Source organism: Cavia porcellus, unplaced genomic scaffold (assembly GCF_034190915.1).
Source record: "Cavia porcellus strain 051 isolate PalLab524CR breed Dunkin Hartley unplaced genomic scaffold, mCavPor4.1 scaffold_10, whole genome shotgun sequence".
NCBI lineage: Eukaryota > Metazoa > Chordata > Mammalia > Rodentia > Caviidae > Cavia > Cavia porcellus.
Genome location: NW_026947493.1, coordinates 60240864 through 60264446, shown reverse-complemented (window position 1 = coordinate 60264446; position 23583 = coordinate 60240864). Strand labels below are relative to the sequence as shown.

The following is a 23583-nucleotide window of genomic DNA, read 5'->3' as shown; positions in this document are numbered from 1 at the left end:
AACCATTCCAAATACTGCATGAACTTAGGAAACCATTCCAAATACTGCATGAAGAGGACCTTTGTTTGTTTATTTAGTTAGTTATGACAGTATTGGGGAGGGACCCGGGAGCCTTACCCATTGAGCTATATCCCCAGCAATGTTTGTTTTCTATTTTAAGGCAGGATTATTTCTCATATTTTATTTTGAGACAGGATCACGCTAAATTGTCCAGGCTAAGCTGGAACTTGTGATCCTCCTGTGTCAGCCACTTAAAATTTTCATGGGCCCTGAGACCTTTGCCAGAATGGATCCTTTCTTCACAAACACACAGCACACTTCTGATTGTATTGATATAAAAATTATCTTATTACACTTATTCTAAGACAGAATATTGTCAAAGATTCTTGAAACTTGTGGGCTTGAGGTCCTGTGCTTATTGTGCCTTAGAGGAAGAAATCAATCTCTGTTAAAGTGGAGAGAAAATTCAGTCTCACAAAGGACTTTGCCACAGATGTATCAAAGCAGAGTTGTTCTGTGTCCTTGATCATTGTGAGCATGCTGCTAGGGTTAAAATTGGGCAGGATGTAGTTTTCATAATTGTCTCAGCCTTTGTATCACATTACTTAAAATTAAAAATCTATAGATAAACTAAAAGATACATTATGCCTGTAGATTTTTGTAATCTCAACATCATTATTTACCGTTTATTTCAGTGAATTCCACAGAAATGTTTCATTTATTCTTTAAGACTGCTGAGAATAGTGTACCTGAGTCATAGAGCTTTGGGTAGACATCATAGGAAATTCTTAGACAAAACTGCATCAATAATCTTTGTAGATTTCTAGGACTGTTATAATATGGTTCACTGACAAGAAGAACTTTCGTGCTCTGTAGCTGCCTGGTCTCACTTGGAGCCTAGTGAAAAATTTGGACTCTATGATTTTAGAACATTTACTGAAATGATTAACATAAGGGGCCGAGGCAGGAGGATCACACATTTCAGCTCCGCTTAGGTGACAACACGATCCGGTCTCAAAATAGCAAATAAAAACTTAAGGTTCTAGTCCCATGCTCAGTACTGCTATAACTACCCACCTAGCTAACTAAATAAATGCCCTTTTTTAAATGACTTGGACTGGTTTCTTAGGTAAGTCATGAGGAGAGGGCCTCTCCACAGCGTGGTGCTGGGGACAGTGTCACATGCTCTCCACAGGCCAGGAAATAGCTCACTTTTAAATACCCAGGACAGAGTCAAAAGTTTCTTTTTCTTCTTCTATTTTTTTTTCCAGTTAAGTATTACAGTCATTGTCTTAGTATTTTTTTAATAGAGATGTCTTTGTTTTTTCATGTAAAACAGTCTCAACTTTATTATATTGAAGGCTTCCTTCACAGGCTATCAAGATTCACTGGCTACCAGAGTCTAATGTTACAAGTTTTTTAAAAATAAAAATACTATTTATCCTGTTCCTGTGTTTCTATTAAAAGGGAAGATTGGATAATTTAAGAAAATTCTAGATTTATAAATTGATAATCCTTGAAGAGAAGTAGTTTCATCTGCCCTGGGGGAAGTAGGAGAAGAGGGCAGGTGTAATATCAGGAAAATATAAAATATCTTGAAGTCTGTGACCCAATTATCATAACAGAAAAGCTTCTTACGTATTAATCCTGGTAAACGTACAAAATAAAATGGAAATGTATTTGTGTTCTCCCCCAAAATGTAGATAGTGTTAACATATTTTACAAAGTAAAATATACACGATTTATTGAATATTTTACTAGAAAGCAAGTAGTCCTGTACTTGTCACAATTACAGTGTGAAATATTTAGGGAGATCAAGAGTAACTCACCTTGCACACTTTGGGGCTCTCCTGGGGATCCCTCTGTCCTAGTATTTGTGATCTCACATGCTTATCAGCTATTGCATTGTCATCATCTGTTTGTAATCCCTCACCCCAGTAGCTGCTGACTGCTTAGTTATAAGGTAAGAATAGTGAGACCTACCTCAGAGTTGCTGTAAGATTCAGTACATGTAAATCACTTGCCTGGCATTGTGCAGATGATGGCTACTCAGTTCTTCTGAGACAGTGCTAACGGAATCCAAGTAGTAGATGCAAAAGTGACCACGTGGGGAAGGTTTAAGGCAATCATTTGAGAGGGAGGCTGTCCAGGCACCTGAGGCTTTTGGTGGGAAAAATGAAAAATACTTGCTTCAAGGACCAATGCATTCTACCATGCTCTCATACTTTATTTTCCTTATTAAACTGAGGTCCTCAGGCTGAGAACTGTACCACAGTACTTACAGTGATAACCTAGCAGCCCCTACCTAGCCTGGATGTATGTAGAGCTACCTACCTAAATCTCTCTGAAAGTGTGAAATAAAGTTGTATTAATCCAAATGGAGGTAACAGTTTCGTTTTATGGTTCCAGTCAGTTTAAAATTGGTTTTGACTAGTTTTGTATCTGGGTTAACTTGGCAGCTCTATAAGCTTGAGGAGAGAATTGTTTGATCTTGCTAAGATTCCGCTTCCCATCCAGAAAAGCAGAATCATACTGATACCTCCCCGGAGGAGTTGTGATGAGGACTTTTTGATACAAGGCATGTAACGAATTTAGCACAGATCCAACAATTAAGGCTTATTAAACAGTTACTGTGTTTACTGGTGCATGGTCTTCTGAGCTCCTATTAGTGTTTGATACCTTTAATGAATTATAAGGAATACACAACATGAATCTGAGACAGGCCCAGTGGTGTAGTCCTATAATTCCAGCACTCAGGAGGCTGAGGCAGAAGGATCGTTGCAAGTTCAAGACCAGCCTGGGCTACAAAGTGAGCCCAAGGCCAGCCTGAACTGCATAGTGAGATCCTGTTTCAAAAAGACAAAAAAAAATCTATTGGTTTATTTAATGAATCTTGCTGCTAGCGTGTTCCAGGCATCAGCATAGCAGCTACAGCTATGAACCAGGACAACCTAATCTCTCCCCTCCCAGAGCACAGTGCAAGTGGGGTGGATGAGCATTGTACACAGTAAATGAATAAGTAGTTTCCACCAGTATCAGCGGCATATACCTATAACCCCCGCTACTTAGGAGGCTGAGATAGAAGGATCACAATTCAAGGCTACTCTGGCAAACTTAGTGAGACCGTGTCTCAAAATAAAATATTAAAAGGACTGAGGGTTTGGTACAGGAGTAGGGTGCTCCTGAGTTCAATCGCCGTTACTGCAAAGATAAATGAATACATTTCCAACAGAAACAGGAGCATGAAGAAAATAAAACAGAGGTGAGATCGAGATTATGAAAGAGGATTTGCCCTGAAGGAGGGTCTGCTGTAAGAGCATTTCAGGCAGAGGAAACAGCATGGATGCAGGATCCGAGCAAGAGGGTTCCTAGAACAGAGAGGACCGTGGCTTGAGCCCTGGGAGTCAGGGAGAGAATGAGGTCAGGGCCAGGCGAAGGGTGCAGCTTGCAGAATGGCGCAGAGCATGACACCAGGGAAAGATTTTATATGGGGGTGGGGGAGCCATTGGGAAGTCATAAGGAAGGCAATGGTACAAACTGCATGTAAAAGGAACTAAAAGAAGCTTAGAGATGATCTAGTCCAAATCCTAATTTGACAAAGGAGGAAACTGGTGGGGGTTCTCAGAAGACCTCACATGGTCCCTGCCTTCTGGCTTTTAGCCATCTCACAACTGTCTTTGAAAGAGATCCAAACACCCTGCCCTGACAGATAAAGGCGGCTAATCCTGCTTCTGGCTTCCTTCTGGCCTCTGGGCCCCTCAGTGTTCTTCTACAGCAGAGTGGGAGGCAGCGTCGCCCGTTAGCTGAGAGCCCAGGATCTGGGGGTCTGGATTCAGTGTCCAGGACTTGTCTTCTTATAGGTTTGGAAAATTCACTTCACCTCCCCCAGTCTCAGCCACATGTATGTGAAGTGTTATAAGAGGAGTGGGGGCCAGGGCGAGTGATAAATAAGCTAATTTACGTGAATCTGCACCATGTCTGGTCCATTGATAGCTACTCTGGGGTCATTGTTATTGTGGTAAAGAAGCACAAAATCATGAAAAGGAAATCAGTGTTGGAATATGACAAATCTGAGTTAATATTCTGAATCCTGAGTTTATTTTCTGAGTCACTCTAAGCAAATTAAGCTCTCTGAACCTCACTTGCTTTCTCTGTAAACTGGAGAATAAATTCCGGCTCCAGGACACTATGATAAGAAAGAATTTCTAGAAGATGCCAGAACTGTTTCAGCCTGTTGCTTTTTGTTGCTGTTGAATAAGTAGTATAATTGTCGTATCATACATCCATTTTCAGATAATAGATTAGCTTTTCTGTGTCTCTAACTTAGATGAAAAAAATTCATATTCAATTAACATTTTTGAATTTTTAAATCATAGAAATAACTCTCACTGAAATGTACCTGCACAGTTCTCAGTGCTCCACACTGGCCTACTCGTCAGCCAGGGACCAGAGATAAGGTCTAGAGGCATGGCCGAGGGTGAGTTTACTCCAGGTTACTCAGCTAGGAAGTGGTAGAGCTGGGTGCAAAACTAAACAGCCCCACTGCAGAGTTTGCCTTTTTAGCCAAACATCTAACTGGGCAGTCTCCCTGAGACTCAGCTCAGTGTCTTCTGGGAGTTTAAGAAGCACTTGCATCATGCTCTCAGAACACAATGCAAAGCAGAGTAGCGTAGATTTGTAATCCCAGCATTCCAGGAGGTCAGGCAGCAAGATGGGATCTTTGAGCCCTGCATGTGCAGTACAGAGACTTAGCAAGACCCTGTTCTAAAAATCATTTAAAAATGGCTGGGGATATAGCCCAGTGCAAGCACTCTGAGTTTATTATCCGGTACCACACAACCAAATAAAGAAAAAAAAAAAAAAACTATGCATGCAGCACTATTCCATAAACCAAAAGTTATTTCAACATGCTGGCATTATTAGAATTTCCTGCCAAACTCGTTGTGGTCACTAGCATATCTTACCTCATAAGACTTGACTTTTTATAAGTGATTAAATGTGTTTAGTTTTTAAGAGTGGCTGACGCAGCAAGTGTGGTGCGGTACATTTGAAGCCTCAGCACACAGGAGGCTGAGACTGAAGATCTCTAGCACAGCCTGGGTTAAATACAGACTTCAAGGCCTGCCTGAAAAAACCTTTAAGACTTGTTGCCAAATTTCAACTTTAGACAGAACTGGAGTGAAGCATTAAGTGAGAAAACTACAGTCCAAACATACAGATAGTGCATTTTACATATTTTTGTTCCAGGGCAGCTGTCCTAAGAGTCCATCTCTTCTTAGAACAGCAGCTCTCAGCTGGGACCAGTTTTGTCCCATAGGACATAATGACAGCGTGTAGAGACATTTTTGGTTTTCTTAGCTTGGGAGAAAAAGGAGGCCCAAGATCTGCTGTGACTCCTATGCAGTGGAGGCAGTCCACTCGCAAAAAATAATTATTCATCCTAGGGGAGAGAACAAGGATTCACCAAGAAGCAAGCTCTCCCTGTGAACCAGCACCATAAGTGGCCATTGCCAGCAGGAGGACAGCCAGACCCCAGCCTCTCCCAGTGCGTGGGCTGGCAAAGAAGAAGAGCCAACCCTATCAGGTGATGCAGAGAAAAACGAGCTGCCATGATAGCTACTAAGGTGAAATGCAATCGATGCTTACGGTGTTTTGGTGTTTCACTGACCTTGCAGTTCTGATCAGCCAGTGGTCGGCATATCAGAGGATAGTGGTATGTAGTGTGGCATCTCGGGGGGATCTCCTTCTGAGGATGGTAGCCTTTATTGATTCCCTATTGTCTTGTTTTGAAGTCCTGTATCTTTTCCATTGTTTTGTTGGGTTTAGTTTTGTTCTGTTTTCTTTTGTTTGATTTTGTTGTAACCAATAGCATGAGCTGCTATTTCAAAGATGGCAAGATATAGTATGGTAACCATTTTTGGATTTACTACTGCCTTGTTTTGAAGTTCTTTACTGCATTCATTGTTTTGTTTTTATTGGTCCTATTCTGTTCTGCTCTGGTTGACTTTTACTGTCTGAAGGTATCTGCAGCTATTTTGAAAATGGCAGTGCTTGTAGTGACTATTTCATATTGTTTTGAAGTCCTGTATCATTTGCACTGGTTTGTTTTTATTGGTTTTATTCTGTTCTATTGGTTTCTTTGGTTTTATCCTCTTTAAAATAAAATTTTAAAACATTATTCAGTCTGACATATTAAACACACACACCTCATGCTTTTGTGTTACCTATGGTCAACCACAGATTGAAAATATTAAATGGAAAGATCCATAAATCAACACGTGACAAGATTTTAATTGTGTACCCTTCTGATGAAATGTCACACTGTCCTGCTCTGGTTAACCCAGGGATATGAATCATCCCTTTGTCCCGTATATCCATGCTCAATACCTTAGCTGCCACTAACAGCCATCTTACTTATGAGATCAACCCCCAAGATACTGTGGCATTTCAAGCAACACATATATGTGTGTGTGATATAAATATATATGGATGGATATGGATATGGTATATGTATATATAGCTGGGTACACTGGGAGTCTTGGGATGTATCACCTCGTATAAGGGGTAACTGCTATACCCAGATTGTAAAGTCCTACCATAAGAAAGTATATAAAATAACACTCTTGTCAAAGGTACATATCCAGCAATAAGTGAGCACTAGGACGGTGCTCTTCCCATTATATTCTTTCACTCACTTTTGTTTATTATATTGAATGGAAAAGGATAAGATCCTGCCTCTGTGCCTTGGCATTATTGTCTGCTTTAAAGCACTTCCAAAGGAAGACCTTCCTACCCAAGTTATAATAGCTTGTTTAGGTTAATATTAGCTTTGCCACATGATTAAACTTTCCTTCCGCTTATAAATCACCACCCCATATGGGGGAATTTCTGACTTCCTTTCAGTAACAAGAACAAGCTAACATTTTCCATGCAAGGGGAACCATAGGCGTTTAGCTGAGTCTTTCCTCCTGCTTAAGGGCAGCAGTCACAGGTCCTCTACTGGAGTCTTAGGATTGCACAGGAGGGAATTAAGCATTTTCATAATACTGGAGCATACACAGATAGGCTATGGGGAAAAAGAGGGTTACAACTTAAAACCGGTACATTTCTCATTTTGTTACTATTCAGCTTCATTCTAAAGCAGAAAGAAAACTTATTTTTTGCATGAAAAGATGTCTTGAGAGTTTTAAACTGCCCACAGTTAAGATTTAGGGAAATACAAGTAGTATATATAAGCTAAAAAAAATTGTCCCTAACTTTGGAGTCTGATAGCATTATATGTATTTTATGCTTCTTTGCTTCATATTATAGTTTTTAACCATTGCACACAAAATTTCAAAATTATTATCCATAATTATTTCTATGCATCCTTTAGTATTTCTCTCTCTCCAACCTTCTTGGGTTCCACTGTGTGCAGTTGGCCAGAATACAAAAGTGTACCTGAATCAATCAAGAATGGTTTTTAATTTTTCAGTTGGCAGAAGAAATAGTATGATGAATGTCCTTTGACCAATCTATGATAGAATGGACTACATTTCCTTCTTTTTATTTTGTCTTTTGTCTTTTTTGACCTAACCCAAGGTCAAAGCTGTAGTCAAAACTGTGTGTTACATTGTTCGTAATTCACAGCAAGGTCCTCTTTGCACTGCTTTTTCTAAAACTGGTGATACCACTGTATAATTCTGTAGTGCCCAGTTTGGCTAGCATGGCAGAAACCAAGAAGAACAAAGGAGCCAGCTGGCAGGAGGCTCTGTAGCTGGTGCTGTGAGCAAAAAGCCCTACCCAGGTGTCTCCACAAGGCGGGTCACTCACCCTGCAGAAACCATGACGGGCCACTGCATGCAAGAAGAAGCTATGAGAATTTCTCTTCGTAGTCAATTTTCACCCTCTAAAAATTTCTACTTTGTTCATATTTTATAATATGTATGGAAGTTTAATACTGTGTGTACATGGTTTTTAAAATTCTATACTAGGGGATCGCTACAAGCACTGTGCCCCAGGAGCCACCTTTGCCCAAAACGAGTCTGAAGCTCACCCTTAGCCCCAAGGCCCAGGTGACCCGGAGCCGTATTTTGCAGGTTGCCTGCACCCTTGTTCTGCTATCTGAGCCTCCTTCCCAATGGAGCTGATATCACTATTTACATGCTCTATGTGAGCACTGTGCTCAAGCCTGATAAGCCCTCCCTTTGGGTAGTCACAACAGGTTTTCTCCTAAGCATTTGGAGGTTTCCCTTTCTATTTTTTCTTCTTAATGCATTCAGGTAGTTTCTTGACTTACTTTGATCTCTTCTGTACTTGAGAGAGAAATATTTTTAAGAATTATGACATCCTTCCAGAAAGCCTTTTTTTTTTTTAGAAAACACTTGTGTGAAGTTTTAAAATCATATATCAAATATTGCATGCTCTTGCCTAGCTAAAAACACTACCTTTTAGTTGTAAACTTTTTTTTTTAAGCCTTGTGGTTATTTCATAACTCCTCTGAAACTCTCCATCCCTCTCGGGGCCTAATCAATGTTTCATATCAATTAACCTCGCAAGGACAAGAGACTTAGTATATCTCACCATCTTGACAACAGGTACTTTGTTAAAGAAAACAAGTTGAAAGGAAGACATTAGACTTTCTGTCATGAAATTCCATTATTTTACATGGAAAGATGTATAATAGGCAGCCAGAGATTTGGATATCAAATCATGAGTTGAACCACAAAATATACTATCCTATTTTCCTCCTTCAAAATACATGCTGACCTCTGGAAATTCATTTTCTGGGGTAAATTGATTTTTTTTTTCAAAAACTCATCTAAATTAAAAAGTGAGCTCTATGTTGTAATTATAATATGCAAATATATAGAGGTGGTGTTTGTGGTGAGTGGGGTATTTTCCAGAATTTACCATCTACTTCCCAGGGTGGAGTAAAGTGTTTACTAACTTTTTAAAAGTGTGATTTTTGCTAATATCTTTCTGCAAAACAAGCATTTGAATGAGAAAAAGGATTTTTTCTTATCTATGTGGCACTGCTAAATTAGCATCTTCACACAAAACTCAGTGAAATGTGAGAAGTCACTCCTGAGTAAAGTACTGCCAACATGGAAAGGGAAGACCAAGCCGCAGGCTGAATTGAACTGTTGGCATCAGAGAGCCTAAGGTCACGGGCTCCTTGCCAGCTTCCTCTTCAATTTGCTTACATAAACATGTGTGCTAAATGAGATAAATATTTGGGTAGAAAAGCCGTTTTATATCTCCTAAAACATGTCTCTTCTACATTATCAGTTTTTAAAATTTAAATTTGCAAATAATAAAGTTTGGATGTAGGTAAAGCAGCTTCTCTTCTTCTATGGTGTACTCTTCCCACAGGATATGGACTGCAGAAACAGATGTCTGCACACACTTCCTGAAACTCTTTGAGATGTCAGCCTCTGACCTTCCTGGAAGGAAGATCCAGCTCCCACCAGTTCATCAGCCTAGACTGGCATTTGATACTTTGGGAGTCCCATTTCACCATTCACTCCTTCATCCACGCAGTAAATACCTTTGACCTCTGACGGGGTTCAGTTCTATTAGGCCTCAGGGCCTCAGAAGAAAAAATAAGGGCAGAAAGTCCTTATTTTGATAAAACTGTACTTGTTTCAAATAAGAAGAGAAGAGATGAGGGGACAGAAGAGAGAGAGAAAAGGAAAGGGATAAAAATGAATTAAAATGTGTTACGTGCATGTATCAGCTGCCCACAAGAAATGTAGCAATGTACTAATAGAAAATAAAAGCAAAATTTTACTGCTTTTACAATGCATATCTTTCTTGTCTCTCTGTCTCGGTTTCTGTCTCTGTCTGTCACACACACACACACACACACACACACACACACACACACACCTTCCATTAGAATTTTAAATCATTCTTAACTCCTAAAGTGGTAACCAGAGCAAGAACTCAAGTTCATATATTGATGTAGCTATAGCCTTTCAGTGGGCCCTGCTGTTGCTGTTACATCTGCTCTGCTGGGTTGCACGCTAACCACTCCTGGAAGGCCCCCTTTCAGACTCTCGACACATTCCATTCCTTTCATGGCATTAGATGTTCCTTTACACTGATCAGTACACAGTGGAGCACAGAATTCTGTGAGCCTCATACTTTCAAACACTTTCATTTGCCTTATGCTTTCATGGGAGTTGGAGTCCTTTAGGGAATCCTTCTCTGGAACAAGTGTGTTTGGAGCCATCCACATTGCAAATGAATTGCAGGAGTATGACAGAAATTTAGGGGCAAGTTGGAACAGGGACAGGTACATTTAATGATCAAAATAGTCTCCTTGATGTTTCAGGCTCCTCTACCTGGGAATGATTTAGATACAAGGGGGAATCGGATTCCCTGTTTACTGCACGGAGTTGACTCTCACCTGGCTAAAATTAGCTTTTAAATCACTAGGTTTTACGCCGCTGCAGTCACCTGGTCCCCTGTGACTGCAGCGTTAGACTTGCTGCTGCTCCTGCTGATTACCTGTGATTATCTACCTGGTCAAGTTGTCTTGTGGCTGCATCTACTGAACACCTTCACATTAACAGCAGCTCTTTACCTCTCCAGCCCGTCGCTTAATCATAGACTTTATGTCTAGGCTGCCTTATTCCTCTGGTTCTGTTGGAATTGAATCACCCCAAAAGTATAAACGCTTCTCCCAGATGTGACTTGTGCATATTATTCAGCATTCTGACCTTATGACATGCCCAGGCATGCTCAAAATTAATTTAATAGCAAGAGACTTTCTGTATTTATCTATTGAGGTAGATTTTCCACTTCATGCAACATCCAAGGGACTCTGCTTCATCTAGACCTGAAGTCCACAGTGAACAAAATGAATGCTGTGTTTTTCCTACCTCCTCTTTTAGGTTTATTTCTGGATATTTTGTTAATTGGGTAGTTCCTCAGGTCAGGTGCAGAGATCCTGGGACAGAAGCTTCGTCAGAAAACCATCTCTGTTCTTCCAAATCACCTCTTCGAACTGTGCTGGTTCCATGTGACCACATTTTAATTTTCTTAGTGCATGTCTGAGACAAGACTTGCCACCACTGTTTTTAAATACTAATGTCCTCCAGTAACAAGCAGATGTGAGCTCATTATAGTACCTCTTTTAATACAATCTGAATAGATGATAGATTCATGAGGTTTCAAGCAAACATATAAAGAAAAAAACAATTTTAGATAGGGAAATAAGGCATTAAAGATTTTCTGAGTTTAAGTAAAATTAATTTACAAAAGATAAAAGTTAACTCCTTTTGAGGATTATGTCAGAATGATTAGTATAAATGTTTGTAACTACAGCTCATTTAATTCTTAAAATAATACTCTTTTGGGGCACTATTATCATTCCTGTTACCAGGTAGGAGACAGACTCCTAAAAATTACTGTGCCTGAGGCCTCGTATCCACCCAGTGCTGTGTGGCACCAGCCAGTATTTCTGAATACTGAAGAGCATTTTTTAAAGTTCACTTCTCATTTATTTAATTTTGCTTTAATGCCTACTATTCTGTCCCCTGGGCCTCTTTGATCATTAGGATTTTCAAAAATACGTAAGAATTTACTATCTTTTCCTTTGTAGATGCAGTGGGTAACAGTAAAACTTTGAGAAGAGAAAATAAGATGTCAGTTGAAAAAGTTGAGTTTATTTTTAATGCTTTGCTCTAAAATTACCATGAATAAACAGCGTGGTTTTTCATCTCATTTTTCTAATTATTCTGCTGCCACCTAGTGACCCATTTGAAACTTTACAATGTCTTGCTGCCCTCTAGTGACCGAAATGAAAAATAACATGCAAACTTGATCGTGGCTTGACATTTAGATTTAGTACCTTATGAGTAGTTTGTTCAAAATTAAATTTGCATTCATTAAAGTTTTAAAATAACACACAGTTATAATTTTTCTCACACTTTCTTGTTTGTTCTTCCTATGCTAATTACTATTTTCATGTCTACAGTTCCTTTTCCATAACAATCAAGAAAGTGTTAGAAAAGAGTCTTATACATCCCAGGAAAAGAAATATTAGTATGAATATTTTAATACTAAATTTATTGAGATACTATAAGATAAACACAAGTTACTTTAGTCTCTATAATTACAAGAGGTACTCAAAGTGGTGGCCATCAGCTTCCAGACACAGTACTGCAAGCTGCTAAAGTATGTACATATTTTTTTGGTGGACTCTGTAATAACTCACCTTCAGTTGCTGTCATATTTAGTGTTTTTAATCACATGTATCTATTTTAGATCAGCTTTATTTGTGTCAATTTTTATTAGGATAATTGACAATAATTTTTCACATGTATCCAAACTTGTTTGTAGTTAACCTCAATATATTTATTTAACATATAAATGGTTACAAGACATTAAAAACTTAGTTATTTCATACTTTGTGTAAACTGCTTCCTATCCATCTGCATAAAATTTCACTGACTGTGCATTTTAAAATTTTTTCATCAAAGGTCCTGAATTATTTGCCTTTTTATAAATGTATCACCTCCACTTAAAGTGGTAGGGATTATATTTCTGTCCTCAAAGTAAAATAGTATCTTATAATCAATAAATTCATGCCCAATTCATAGGCTTTCAGGGATATGCTCATCTGAATATTATGAAGCACTGCATTCAAATTTGTTTCTGCCCTACTTTGAAATGTCTAGGTTCTAGCAGTCATCGTGGACTGTGCCCTGAGGAAGAAATGAATCTCCGCAAATCGTGGAACACATTCACTGCAGCAGTTCCTGGCCATGGCCTTTTGTAGGCTGTGGGTGCCTTAAGTGCCTGTTCCTGACCAGGAAAACCATCCCCCTCAAAATAGTCACACAGAATGTCCTCAGCCTTCCAGTGGGATCTCTTACGATGTAGCATTCTGAGGGCTGGGAGCAGTAGGGAAGAAGTTTTAAATTATGATAATTATGAGCACAGGAAGATTGGGGGAAAAATATGGCCTACTGGAAAAAACTTCCACCCAAAGCTAGTCATTTCCAAGGAGATCAAACTCCCTACAATGAGCAAATGAGCAAAGACTGGTGTTATAGATGAGAGTAACTTGTGGTTGGAGAAGGTGATTTTTGGTCTTTTCTCCCTTTATTTATGACATCATTTACTCAATTATTTATTGAGCACTTATTGTGTGCCAGGGAATAAGATGAATGTCAGTGTGTAAGACTCATATTTTTGCCATCACAGAGCTTGCAGTTGAGGGCCACAGTGTCCTTTGACCCAGTTTTTTCCCTTAAAACTACTCCAGCCTGCCAGGCCTGTGTTATTTCATAAAAAGTACTTGTAACTGACCCGAGGGCATTTGTTCTTGCCTCACGGATGGTGAGTGCGGTGTACATTTTTTACAGTACACCAAGCATTGCTAAGTACTCAGAGAATCAGCTTGTGTATTACCACTAATGATCAAAGCGCCACACCTCTTAATTTCAAGGGATTTAATTAACATAACCACTTCACACTGACCAACCTGGTTTTACCTCACCCAAGTGGCAATTTATTAAATAACTTTAGCCTCATAGGAGTCCATCACATGACCTGACTTCCAGCACTTCAGGGCTCTCTGACCCCATCCTGCTTTCACTCTTTACATTAATAATTTTTCTAAAGTAGTCAGCAGTTTAGCCAGTAAAGCACTAAAAGATGATCAAAGCCACTAACCACAAAATTAGACTTTATGTCTAAAGATATTAGATGTCTTAAAAGTCCAAATATATAAGCCTTTGCACTGTTAGGCCACTGTCATCTTCAAACACAGAATTTAGAAACTGCCTCAGAATCTGCAGTCTCACTTGATTCCACACCCACTGCACTGGCCTGAACGCCAGAATTCTAACCAACTGTGAGACGTCTGGGAACTGTTTTGGTCTCTGAGATATACAGGCACGTGTTCTTCTTGTCTACAGTTTTGTTGGATGGCCCTCACTAATTGCCTGGAGGAATATAGCACGTAGACTCAGAATGGGAATCTTTCATCTCTACCCTTCCTTTATAAAAACCAGCTTATAAAGTTGCCCTTCAATAGCTTTAAGTCATTTTGTGATTCATAATGCTTTTTCATTCAAAAAAAAAAACAGCCCCACTTTTTGCATCCATGTCTTTATTTGGTGATCTTTCAGGACAGTATTTTTACTTCAGGTGCCACCAATCACTTCCTGGTATTCTAGGAACCGTTAATTCCAGCCTTGAATTCAAAAGACATCAGACAGTTTTTATTTTAATAAGCATGCAAAGATAAAAGTAGTGAAATAAAAAATAAATGGCCCTGCTTCAGGTAAAGAAAACCGTCTTTATGAAGAAGAAATTCAAATACTGGATCAAACATTTCCAAAATTTTGGTCTTACTGTGTTTTCCTTTCATGAATAACCAAAACCAGGTAACTTTAATCAGAGCTAAAGTTTAATAAATAACACGCCCCCTGGTGTTAAAAGGTAAAACGCATTCTCATTTCAATTCTCAGCATCCACAATCAGTTTAATTTCTTGCTTAGTTATAGAACCATCACTTCTACTCCTACAGAGAAAATCATTCATTTTTTCTGTAAGGCGGAAATTCATAATATGAACACAGGAAGGTTCTGTGAATTTAAGGTGACAGAAAAATGGTGCTCAATTGCCATTTTCCTACATCTTCACTCTTCGGTCTCCATTTCTTCTTCTTTGAAAGCCTACCGGAAATACTACTTTTATAGAAAAGACTTGTCACAAAGGTCAGATGTGAAATTCACGTTTTTTGTACTACATCTTGTCAAAAGGACCTGGTTTCTTGGCGACTGCATCTCTTGCATGCCTTCCTCGCTGGAAAGGTGGAGAGCTGTGGAGTAAGGAGCACCAGACGGGGCAGGAACCGCTCTCGGGTGATGGCAGGTTTCCTTTCCTGAACAGGCCGAGACCCTGCCACCTCATTTGAAGGAGGCTCTCACCACCCTGCCCTTGAGCGGCTGCGGGGGGCGCCAGTTCCCCACCAGAGGCACCGGGGGCTCGTTCTCGGCGCTGGCGAAGATGCTGCGCAGCTTGGCCATCTGCAGGGGACAGGACCGCAGGTTAGCAAGGGGCTGGCTCCTGCTGGACACACCGTGTGACAAGGGCCAGAAATCACAGGCTTTGCAAACGGGACAAGGAAACCACGGCACAAAGCTGGTCTCCAGTGTTTGGTCCCGGGTTACTCAGCTGCCACTTCTTGAGGAGTATGTATGTGGTTTTTTTTAACTTGTAAAAGCACTCTCTCTAGTTCCCACTTCATATTTCATATACCTTCTAGTCAAGCCTTTTGCTTCCTAAATTCCCCAACAATTATTATTTATTTGAGGGACTGGATATAAAGTGCACACTTTACATTGAAAGAGATAATAGGCCTTCATTGTGTTTATGGAGTCAATTTTTAAAAAGGAGAAAGACATATACCACGCTACATTTTAAATTTTAAACTGATTTTTTCCTTAAAAGACAAAAATTTGTAAAAGAATATTATATTTCATAAATTGTTTTTTAGCTTTTCTCCATGAGAAAAAAATCATTCATTTTTCAAAGTATTTATAACACTGATGAAAACCATTAGATCTGTTTCCTTGATAAAAATGCCAATTCATATTCTTGAGTCTAGACTGTCAGAAACAGGAAAGCGGCTATCTTAGGCCAGGGTGTCCGAGTGGGAAACTGATTTTACCGTGAGAGATTCATGTTCTCATTAACGCGCCCCTGTGTGGCTTACTTGCTTACATATGGTCTTCTTCATGTTCCTGCTTACTTAGTCACCCCAGAGAGCTTTTTCTTGTAAACTGTATTGCTAAGACAGTCTCTAAATGAACAGGAAGAGGCGGCTGGGGATATAGCTCAGTGGCACAAAGCCTGCCTGGCAAGCAGGAGGAGGAAAGAAAAAGGAACAGGAGAAACAAAGACCCTCAACTGTGGCAACCAGGCAGCCCAGAGGTGGGGTTAGGCTCTTGCACGTGGCACTGTGTGTGTACTGGGTAAGTTACTTTCACTTTCTGCGTTCGCCTGGTTAATCTTTAAAACTGAAAAAGTAAAATGCTCTTCACAGTCCAATTCCCTTCTCTTCCCAGGTCTGGATTTCAGGGCTACTCCAGGGATGTCCAAAAGAACAAAGCGTGGGCCCTGTTAATCTAACCCCTTACGGGTGGCTTGCACCCGGTCACTGTTCAACTTTTCAGCAATTTGCATTCACCCTGGTAACCTGGGGAAGCCGAAATTCTGCAAACGGAACAGGCTGATTACAAGGAGCCAGAGCAGATTCTGTGATCTCCAGGAGGAGCTGTTGGACAAGCATCCATTTAGCAGCTGTGGATTTGCAGACTTTCAGGCTTTTCTAAGCCTGCGCTCGCGAGGCCCCGGGCTGCTGCTCACCTGGTCCGAGCTGACGGTCAGGGGCTCCTTCAGCAGCAGCCACACGATGCACTCCTCGCACGGGGGCGTGGTGAAGGAGCCGCGGTAGGTCCAGTAGTCCCGGCAGGCAGGAAACAGGCAGGACGGGTCGAAGTGTGTGAAGGGCGCCTCCTTGCCCTAGAAGACAGCCAGCTGCGGGCACCGCACGTGGGACCAGCCCGCCGCGCACCCCACAAGGGTCCCCACTTTACTTGTGAGAACAGATGTGAAATGCAATAGAGTCAACGGTTTCTAACAAGGTTCTGGCCATTCGGAAATAGAGGTTAAGCCCGAAGCTGACTGCATATTACAGCTGTATCTGGCAAAATCATTGCCATGTTTTATGTCTTACTATTTTAACTACGGATAGAACTATAATTCTACCGTTTTTTATGAGGAGAAAAGTCATCCTATATCTAAAATGTAACAAAGCACTTGGTATATATTAATGCTTTAGTTCTTGATGATGAGCTAAAAAGGCTTGCATTTTTATTGAATGCTGTATTAGAATAACTACTTTTTCTAGCGGTAAAAATTATAGCAACTAATTAGGATAGTGTTAAAGACAACTAAAATGTGGCTGCTAACTGGAAGAGTCAACCCTTAAGATTTAAAATAGATAGATGTTGCTGGAAAGTGTCATGCCAGGATTGAAAACATCAGTTTTGCCTGGCATTTAAAACCTCTGTGAGTATGTATGAAGGTAGATAGGGAGAGGAGACAAAAAGGTGACTTCTCCAGTCTTTGAGTCCAGAGATTTCACTTTTGACTCTCACCCACTGTCTTGAGAGAGTATCTCTGACAGGAGGCAATGAAATAATCCAATATATATATATATATATATATATATATATATATATATATATATATATGAAATTGCTTCAAAAATTATAAAACATAAAAATATAATGTCATTTGTTTATATTTGTGATTAGCATAGCTATCAAAATTAGTGACAGAATTCAGGCAAAAAATATGTATAGTTTTTGATAATGCAGACAGAGAAAATTAATGTTCTCTGACTGATGTTTTAAGAAGAAAAATTATTTTCTTTTACCTTTGTCTTAACTTTGTCCAATGCATCCAGGAAAAGTTGGAACTCTCCTTTTTCTCGTCCTATCTGTAAGAAAAATAGAAATCCAGCATAACATTTTTCCTTCCTCCAAAATTTAACATCATCTTAAAACTGATTTTGATTCATCTATATGCAACTAGTGTTCATACGTTTGCCAGAATATCTCTTACTAAACAAAAACATAATTTTAATTTCCCCCAAGATTTTAGAGTGCATGTTTTCTGTTCTAAACTTGGACTCTAGGCCTCTGACGTACAAAACCACAAATTACATGCTGATCTAGTTCAATGTCCTTGACCTCTGCAAAGTCATCCCATTTCTTAAACAGAGTTAGAACTAGAGTGGACTTTGTCTCTAAAACCAAACTCATTGTGTTTCCCTGAAACCCACTTCCCCCTTCTGCTGCGGTTTTCATGCAACTGAAAATGATCCAGTGAATTCAGAACATAAAACGAATTAGGTCATTCAAAAAGAAAGAAGCCAGATTTTCACCTCTGGTTTAAAATCTAGATTATGTTACCACCAAATTCGTGTGTTAATGACACTAAATCCTCTGTAAACCAAGGCTGGCTGAACAACACACACATTCCATGTGCTGTCTTAGCCCAGGATTATGTGGGTGGTGGCCACCTTAAGTACAGGGGATGATCGGCCAGGCCTTTGGCATCCCAGACGTTCCCAACATCAGCTTTTCTGGTTTCTAGAGCAATTGAAACAGAGTAGTGGGAAAGCTTAATGAGCACAGGCCACCTTCACACTCAACTGCCGTCATATCTTACTTCCTTGAGGTCTCTGACCCTAATTCTCTTTATGCACATCCACATCCCAAGAGAAAATCCAGAAGTTTCAAGGGGTCTGGAACAGGGTGAAAGGAGCACTTTTAGAGAGGAGCAGAACATTTGGAACTGATTTAGCAAAAAATGTCTTGACCCATTGAAAGGAGAATGACACGTATATAGAAGAAGAAAACACATACTCACAACTGCAGCAAGAGTTGTTGACTCACACCAGCAACATAAGCAACTAAGTTTTGTCACAGGGGGAAGGTTGGTTTTAACCTTACCTTCAGAAAAACACCAATCACAGCAATTCCATCAGGTTGCTTCAGAGCTTCCCCAAAAGTGTTATACTTAGGATTCCAGTGCACCAAATGAAGCTGTAACCATAAAATACAGGCTAAGAGGCAAAACCCTAGAATAAGGAGCTAAGCATTAAAGTTATGCACAGTAGGCTTAAAAAATGTGCTAAGGGTTGCTGCTTAATGCTGCCACACAAAATGACAAAACTCTAAACATTAGCTTGTAGTATTTCAGTGAATTTTTAATGGTTCAAACAAAAAGTGTATAAAACTATCTGTCTCCTAGCCAGGCTCTGGAACCCAGCAGCAACCTTATCTTAATTTAGAACATGAGCACCATTGAGTTAATCAGGTTTCCCATATTGAGTTACAGAGAATGGAAAGAGAATACAATAGTTCATGGCAGTTAAAAATATTTACTTAAGTGACACAACTTCATGCACAATGTTTAAAGTCAAAGCCTTTCCTACATCTGTAAGAAATAATAATTTTCCCATTTTTGGAGGATGATGTGTGCAAAGCAGGCATTCTCAATTTATTTTGCCACTAACTATGTGGGCTGGCTGCAGAAAAATGGATTGGTCACAATGAAACACTTTGGGTGCCCTAAGGTTTGATTTAACCAGCAATCATACTGCCGAATGATTTCACTTAGGACAATGTTGCTGTGTGCCTCCAGCCTCTGCTCAGCCCCTGTGTTGACAAAACCTTGGCTTGGAAAGAGCAAAGTAGCTTGACTTTCTAAAGAGAGCATGCAAGAGGCTTGTCTTACTCCCTTTATAATGTGATGCTTTGATCTGAACTATAAATTATGCTTTTCTTTAATGGGTTAATTGAGACAGAGAATAGAATCTGTTCATATACAATTATGTGTACCTGTATCCATCTATATATGTGCTCTCTGAACATTAGTATATGAACCTTGGTCAGAATTATTAAAAGTTGTTTTAAAGGCACTCTATTTTCATAAAAGAGGCAACACAGGGCATGGTTAAGATGAGGCTAACTGGTGTAAAGAACATGACCACGTCTAGTTCTGTCAGCTGTGTGCTTTTGCCATGTAACTTTTCTATGCCTCAGCTGCATCATCTGTAGCTTAGTATCTCAGGTTGCTGAAGGTCTCAGATGAGATAACACATGAAGCACTATTCCATGTGTGAGCTACCCTTACTGTTCTGGTTCCATTCAGGACTCTGACCTTGTTTTCTGTTAAGCAGCTGTCCAATTGCTTTTATATAACCTCGGAAGTCTTCATGTATGATGCTATCCCACCAACCTCCCTTTTACTGTCTAACCTAGAAAGTTTGGCAGCTCCACCTTACGCTAAACTACTCCAGTTCTTTCCATAACAACACGCTGGAAGGATGTTGCTTTGCTGCTGAGGTTGTTACTCTTAATTTTTCTGTTTTCAGAGTGGATGACAGCAGTTCCTCCTACCTCCGCTGCATACTTCACTCCATCCACCGTGTGCTCAGAGCCGTGATCATCGGAGGAGCCCCAGTGAAGGTGAAACTGGCGAAGTCGGTAGGGTCCAAGAAGAGGACCGCCTCTCAGCACTGTGGTTCAGATAAGCAAGGTCAGCGAATTCACACTCCCTTTACAGAGATCTCCACTACTTGAATCAGGTGCTTTTGACGGGTGAAGGATACATAGATAGTCTGCTGGGAGGGTGAAGCCACTCCCAAGCACACAAGACTCTTCCCAAAATGAAGCCTTAAGATATATTTTAAAAAATGAGTTTGCTCTCTTTCTCATCTTATTGACTTGCTTTATTATTATTGAAATGCAATTTTAACACCTGTGAAAGTGGACAATAAGGATACACACACCTGAACAGTGGGTCAGTACTGAGGTGCAGTGGGAAGACCCAAACTATGAAGAGGGGGACAGTTTTTAGGTTCCAATCCTGGCTCCACCCCTCAATAGATGTGTGATCTCAGACAAGTTGCTGCACTTTTCTGAATGTTTTTGCGTCTCTAAGAAGGTGACAGTAATTCCACACTTGCAGAGCTGCTGTGAGGATTAACTGAGATTATGCACCTTAATGGTGCCCATAGGAAGCGCTGTACAATCATGTACAAGCATGATTTCCTTTGCTATTTCTTGCTTTTCAACTATATTTTTTTTCTTTAGGATGACAAGCAAGAGCTTTGATCTACATCTAATTAAGAGTGTGCCTATTCAAATCAGATGAAATGGAAATTTGATAATTTCCCAGGAAATCAATTGCTGTGGATTGCAAATCTCAATAGCATTAATTTGAGTATTGTATATAAATATCTTACTTTGCCACTTAACTTGATTTCAATTCATTTAGTCTAGTTAGTAATTTAGAGGTTTAAATCTCTTCAAAAGGATATTGGAAACTTTGAGAAACCCTGAAATTAAGATTTAGCAATATAAACAAAAATAGAATTCAAGGTAGCTATTTTGGAAAGGATCGTCTACCCTAATAAGCAGCATGGGGAAGGTACAGTATATCTCTAAAGCAGTAATGGTAGGCCTGTATGAGTTTGGTCATGAAGGAATTAAGTGGTTATTGTATTTTTCCTGGCCAATCATTTGAAATAGTTAGTATATGGACATATGACTTATTGTTAGAATAAACTATAAGAAATCACCAATAACTATTTTCATTACAAAAATGGTATTTACATGCAGTTTAACTTAATAATAGTGTATAATTTTGTTTTTCTCATTCAAAATAGAATTTGATGTAGATGGCTGGAAGGGGCATAGCAGTGTAAAAACACTGTTAAAAAAAATATAACATTATATTGTATTCCTTTCCTGGAATTTTCCAGTAGGTAGGAGTTATGACTTGCATGCTTTACCACAGCAGAATTAAGAATATTCACTTATGTATGTTAATAAGGATAATTTTAACTCCATTCAAAACAAGGTAACAGGAAGTTGTCTTGTTGCACAGCAAGTATCAAATTCTCAAAGGATGATTTTCCTTTTATCTCATTTATAGTGAAATAAAGCATTTCTAATCAACCTTTTAAATTTTTCACTGATTTACTCACTAGCATGGGTTAATTTTTAAAAACAGCTTCATTTTTCCAGTCTCATACACATAAATATGGCTGAAAAAAATGGTAGATACTTCAAAAACACTCAACGAAAGGATTGGTCAGATGAACCCCAGGAAAGCAAGAAATCAAGGCATCTGGACCCATACAATGGCCTTTTCTATCCCCTGGACTGGCCTCCTTCCAGGCCCAAGGAGAAGATAGTGCCTACTTTGTTTCTTTGCTTTATTTTTTGCTTTGCAGGGTGGAATCTGTGCCATACTTGAGTGTGGGAGCTTCACTCCAGATTGTGGCTGAGGAGCTCCGGAGTCCTCAGCTACTGGCCATCAGAACTGGGATTCGTTGCCATTGTCATCTCAAGCTCCACTTCAGGAATGCACTGCCAGATTTTGTTCTGGGCATAGGACCATTTGTGGCAATGAAGAGACCAAAGTTAGAGAGTGAGACACTCCTCTTCAATACACAAAGATATTTCTCTACATCTGAAGCAAAGAAGAATGTCATCTCTGCTTTCAGGGATGAAATGCTCCCTCTTCCCACTAATTCTGTTACTGTGTCTGGAGTCACACATTGCCTGTATAGACATGAAAAACGTCTATGTGCCTCTTCCTAAGCATTATACTTACTTGATCTGTCGTAAGTGTCATCAAACACGACTCTGCAGGTCTTCCCGTTGTTCAGGATGGTCTTGGCAGAGCCAGGATCATAAGATGCTGAGAATGGCAGCAGAGAAGGGTCATGCTTGATGTCTTTGGTATGCAGCTCAATGGGCGACTGATTGTCCCCTTTGGCATTTGGGTAAAGCTCATGCCAGTGGTCAGGACCTAAAAAATAAAGTTGAGGGTATTTATTTCTTTGGTGGTAGAATCCAAGGCCATTCTCTAATGGACAAGCAACAAAATACACAGACCATGATTTTTAAAAAGTTCAGATTGGGCACCACAAGACTTGCTATTTGAAACTTCTTTGTAGTTTTGTTGGTGATGTAGTACTTGTCCTTAATTCCATTTATTTCCCCTGCGGGCTCAGGATATGGCTTGAAAGGCTTATTTTTGAAATTGGTCAGTTCACTCACTGACCACATATCTGTCCCTTTGTAGCTTTCAGAGCAGGCAGGTATTCCTTTCCACACAGATTCAACAGAGGGGTAGGCAGAATAGAGAGTCTTATACCAACACCAGAAGTTACTTTTGCCCCAGACTGAGAAAGGCTAAGTGCTTTGCATAGCATCACAGAGTAAAGGACCATCAGCCTGGACCTCAGGTTGTCTGACTTCTCAATCACAGACAGTGTGATCCTGGGCAAGTCACTAAACCTTCCTCCACTCAATTTCCTCCAATGGAAACGTAGTAACTCCATAGGAGACAGAAAGAACTGACATTCAGACAAAAGGGCTAGGAAAGTACACAGTTAATGTTAGATCTTACCCCATTTGCGCCCACATTTTCGGCACACTCCCAGAAGTCACCTACTTTCTGTGCAATGCCTGGACCAGGGGCCGCAGCTCCCCGCACTCACCATTGTGGCTGGCGTAGCCCCACTCCTTGGCCATGGTGGTCTTCCGGGCGCTGCACTGCTCCGGCCTTCTCTCCCTGGAGTGTGCTGTGCCCCCAAGAGCCGAGCCTATTAAATAGGTCCCCCGAACACTGCATGGCCTTATTCGGTCAGCGAGGGTGGGGCAGAGGGGCTAAACTGGATTGGGGTGGTATTTGGAAGCAGCGTGGGGGAAGCCAATGAATTACAGGGGCTGGACAGCTGTCGGGGTGGGGTGGCTGGGCCCCGGCCCCTTCCCAGGAATCCTGGCTCGGGGCCCTGCCATCGCTCCCTCGGGGCTCCCAAAGCTGCAGGGCTTTGCAGCGGTGCCATGGAGCGCAAACGCGGGCTGCATTCTCCTCGTCCTCCAGCTTCCCGGTCTCAGGCTTTTGGGGGAGCCTGGGAGGTGCGGGAGGTGGCGGGATGCGGCCACGCTTAGCCAGCGCCTGGAGTCAGCCTGGCCAGCGGCTCCT

General features: G+C 40.4%; 1 protein-coding gene and 2 long non-coding RNA genes across 3 annotated transcripts; 2 read left to right on the top strand and 1 right to left on the bottom strand.

Moving 5' to 3' along the window:
- Nucleotides 1-14348: 14348 nt before the first annotated feature.
- Nucleotides 14349-23167, bottom strand: Ca3 (carbonic anhydrase 3). Its single transcript, NM_001173075.1, has 7 exons — nucleotides 23096-23167; nucleotides 22204-22401; nucleotides 19980-20098; nucleotides 18528-18620; nucleotides 17447-17509; nucleotides 16372-16527; nucleotides 14349-15029 (listed from the first exon to the last, which is right to left on the bottom strand). The coding sequence occupies exons 1-7, from the start codon at nucleotides 23127-23129 to the stop codon at nucleotides 14910-14912; spliced, it is 783 nt and encodes a 260-aa protein (NP_001166546.1). The 5' UTR covers nucleotides 23130-23167; the 3' UTR covers nucleotides 14349-14909.
- Nucleotides 15029-16507, top strand: LOC134477910 (uncharacterized). The gene is made up of 2 exons (XR_010050208.1): nucleotides 15029-15977; nucleotides 16071-16507. It is a non-coding gene; the product is annotated as an uncharacterized LOC134477910 (long non-coding RNA).
- LOC134477909 (uncharacterized) lies at nucleotides 19955-22212 on the top strand. Its single transcript, XR_010050207.1, has 2 exons — nucleotides 19955-20118; nucleotides 21821-22212. It is a non-coding gene; the product is annotated as an uncharacterized LOC134477909 (long non-coding RNA).
- Nucleotides 23168-23583: the final 416 nt, after the last annotated feature.

Excerpts from the sequence above, each read along its gene's own strand:
- Ca3 (NM_001173075.1), bottom strand. The coding sequence starts at position 23,129 with ATGGCCAAGGAGTGGGGCTACGCCAGCCACAATG. Across the intron at positions 18,621-19,979 it reads GAGTGAAGTATGCAGCGGAG|CTTCATTTGGTGCACTGGAA; the intron begins GTAGGAGGAACT and ends TTATGGTTACAG. Across the intron at positions 16,528-17,446 it reads TGGACAAAGTTAAGACAAAG|GGCAAGGAGGCGCCCTTCAC; the intron begins GTAAAAGAAAAT and ends GCTGTCTTCTAG.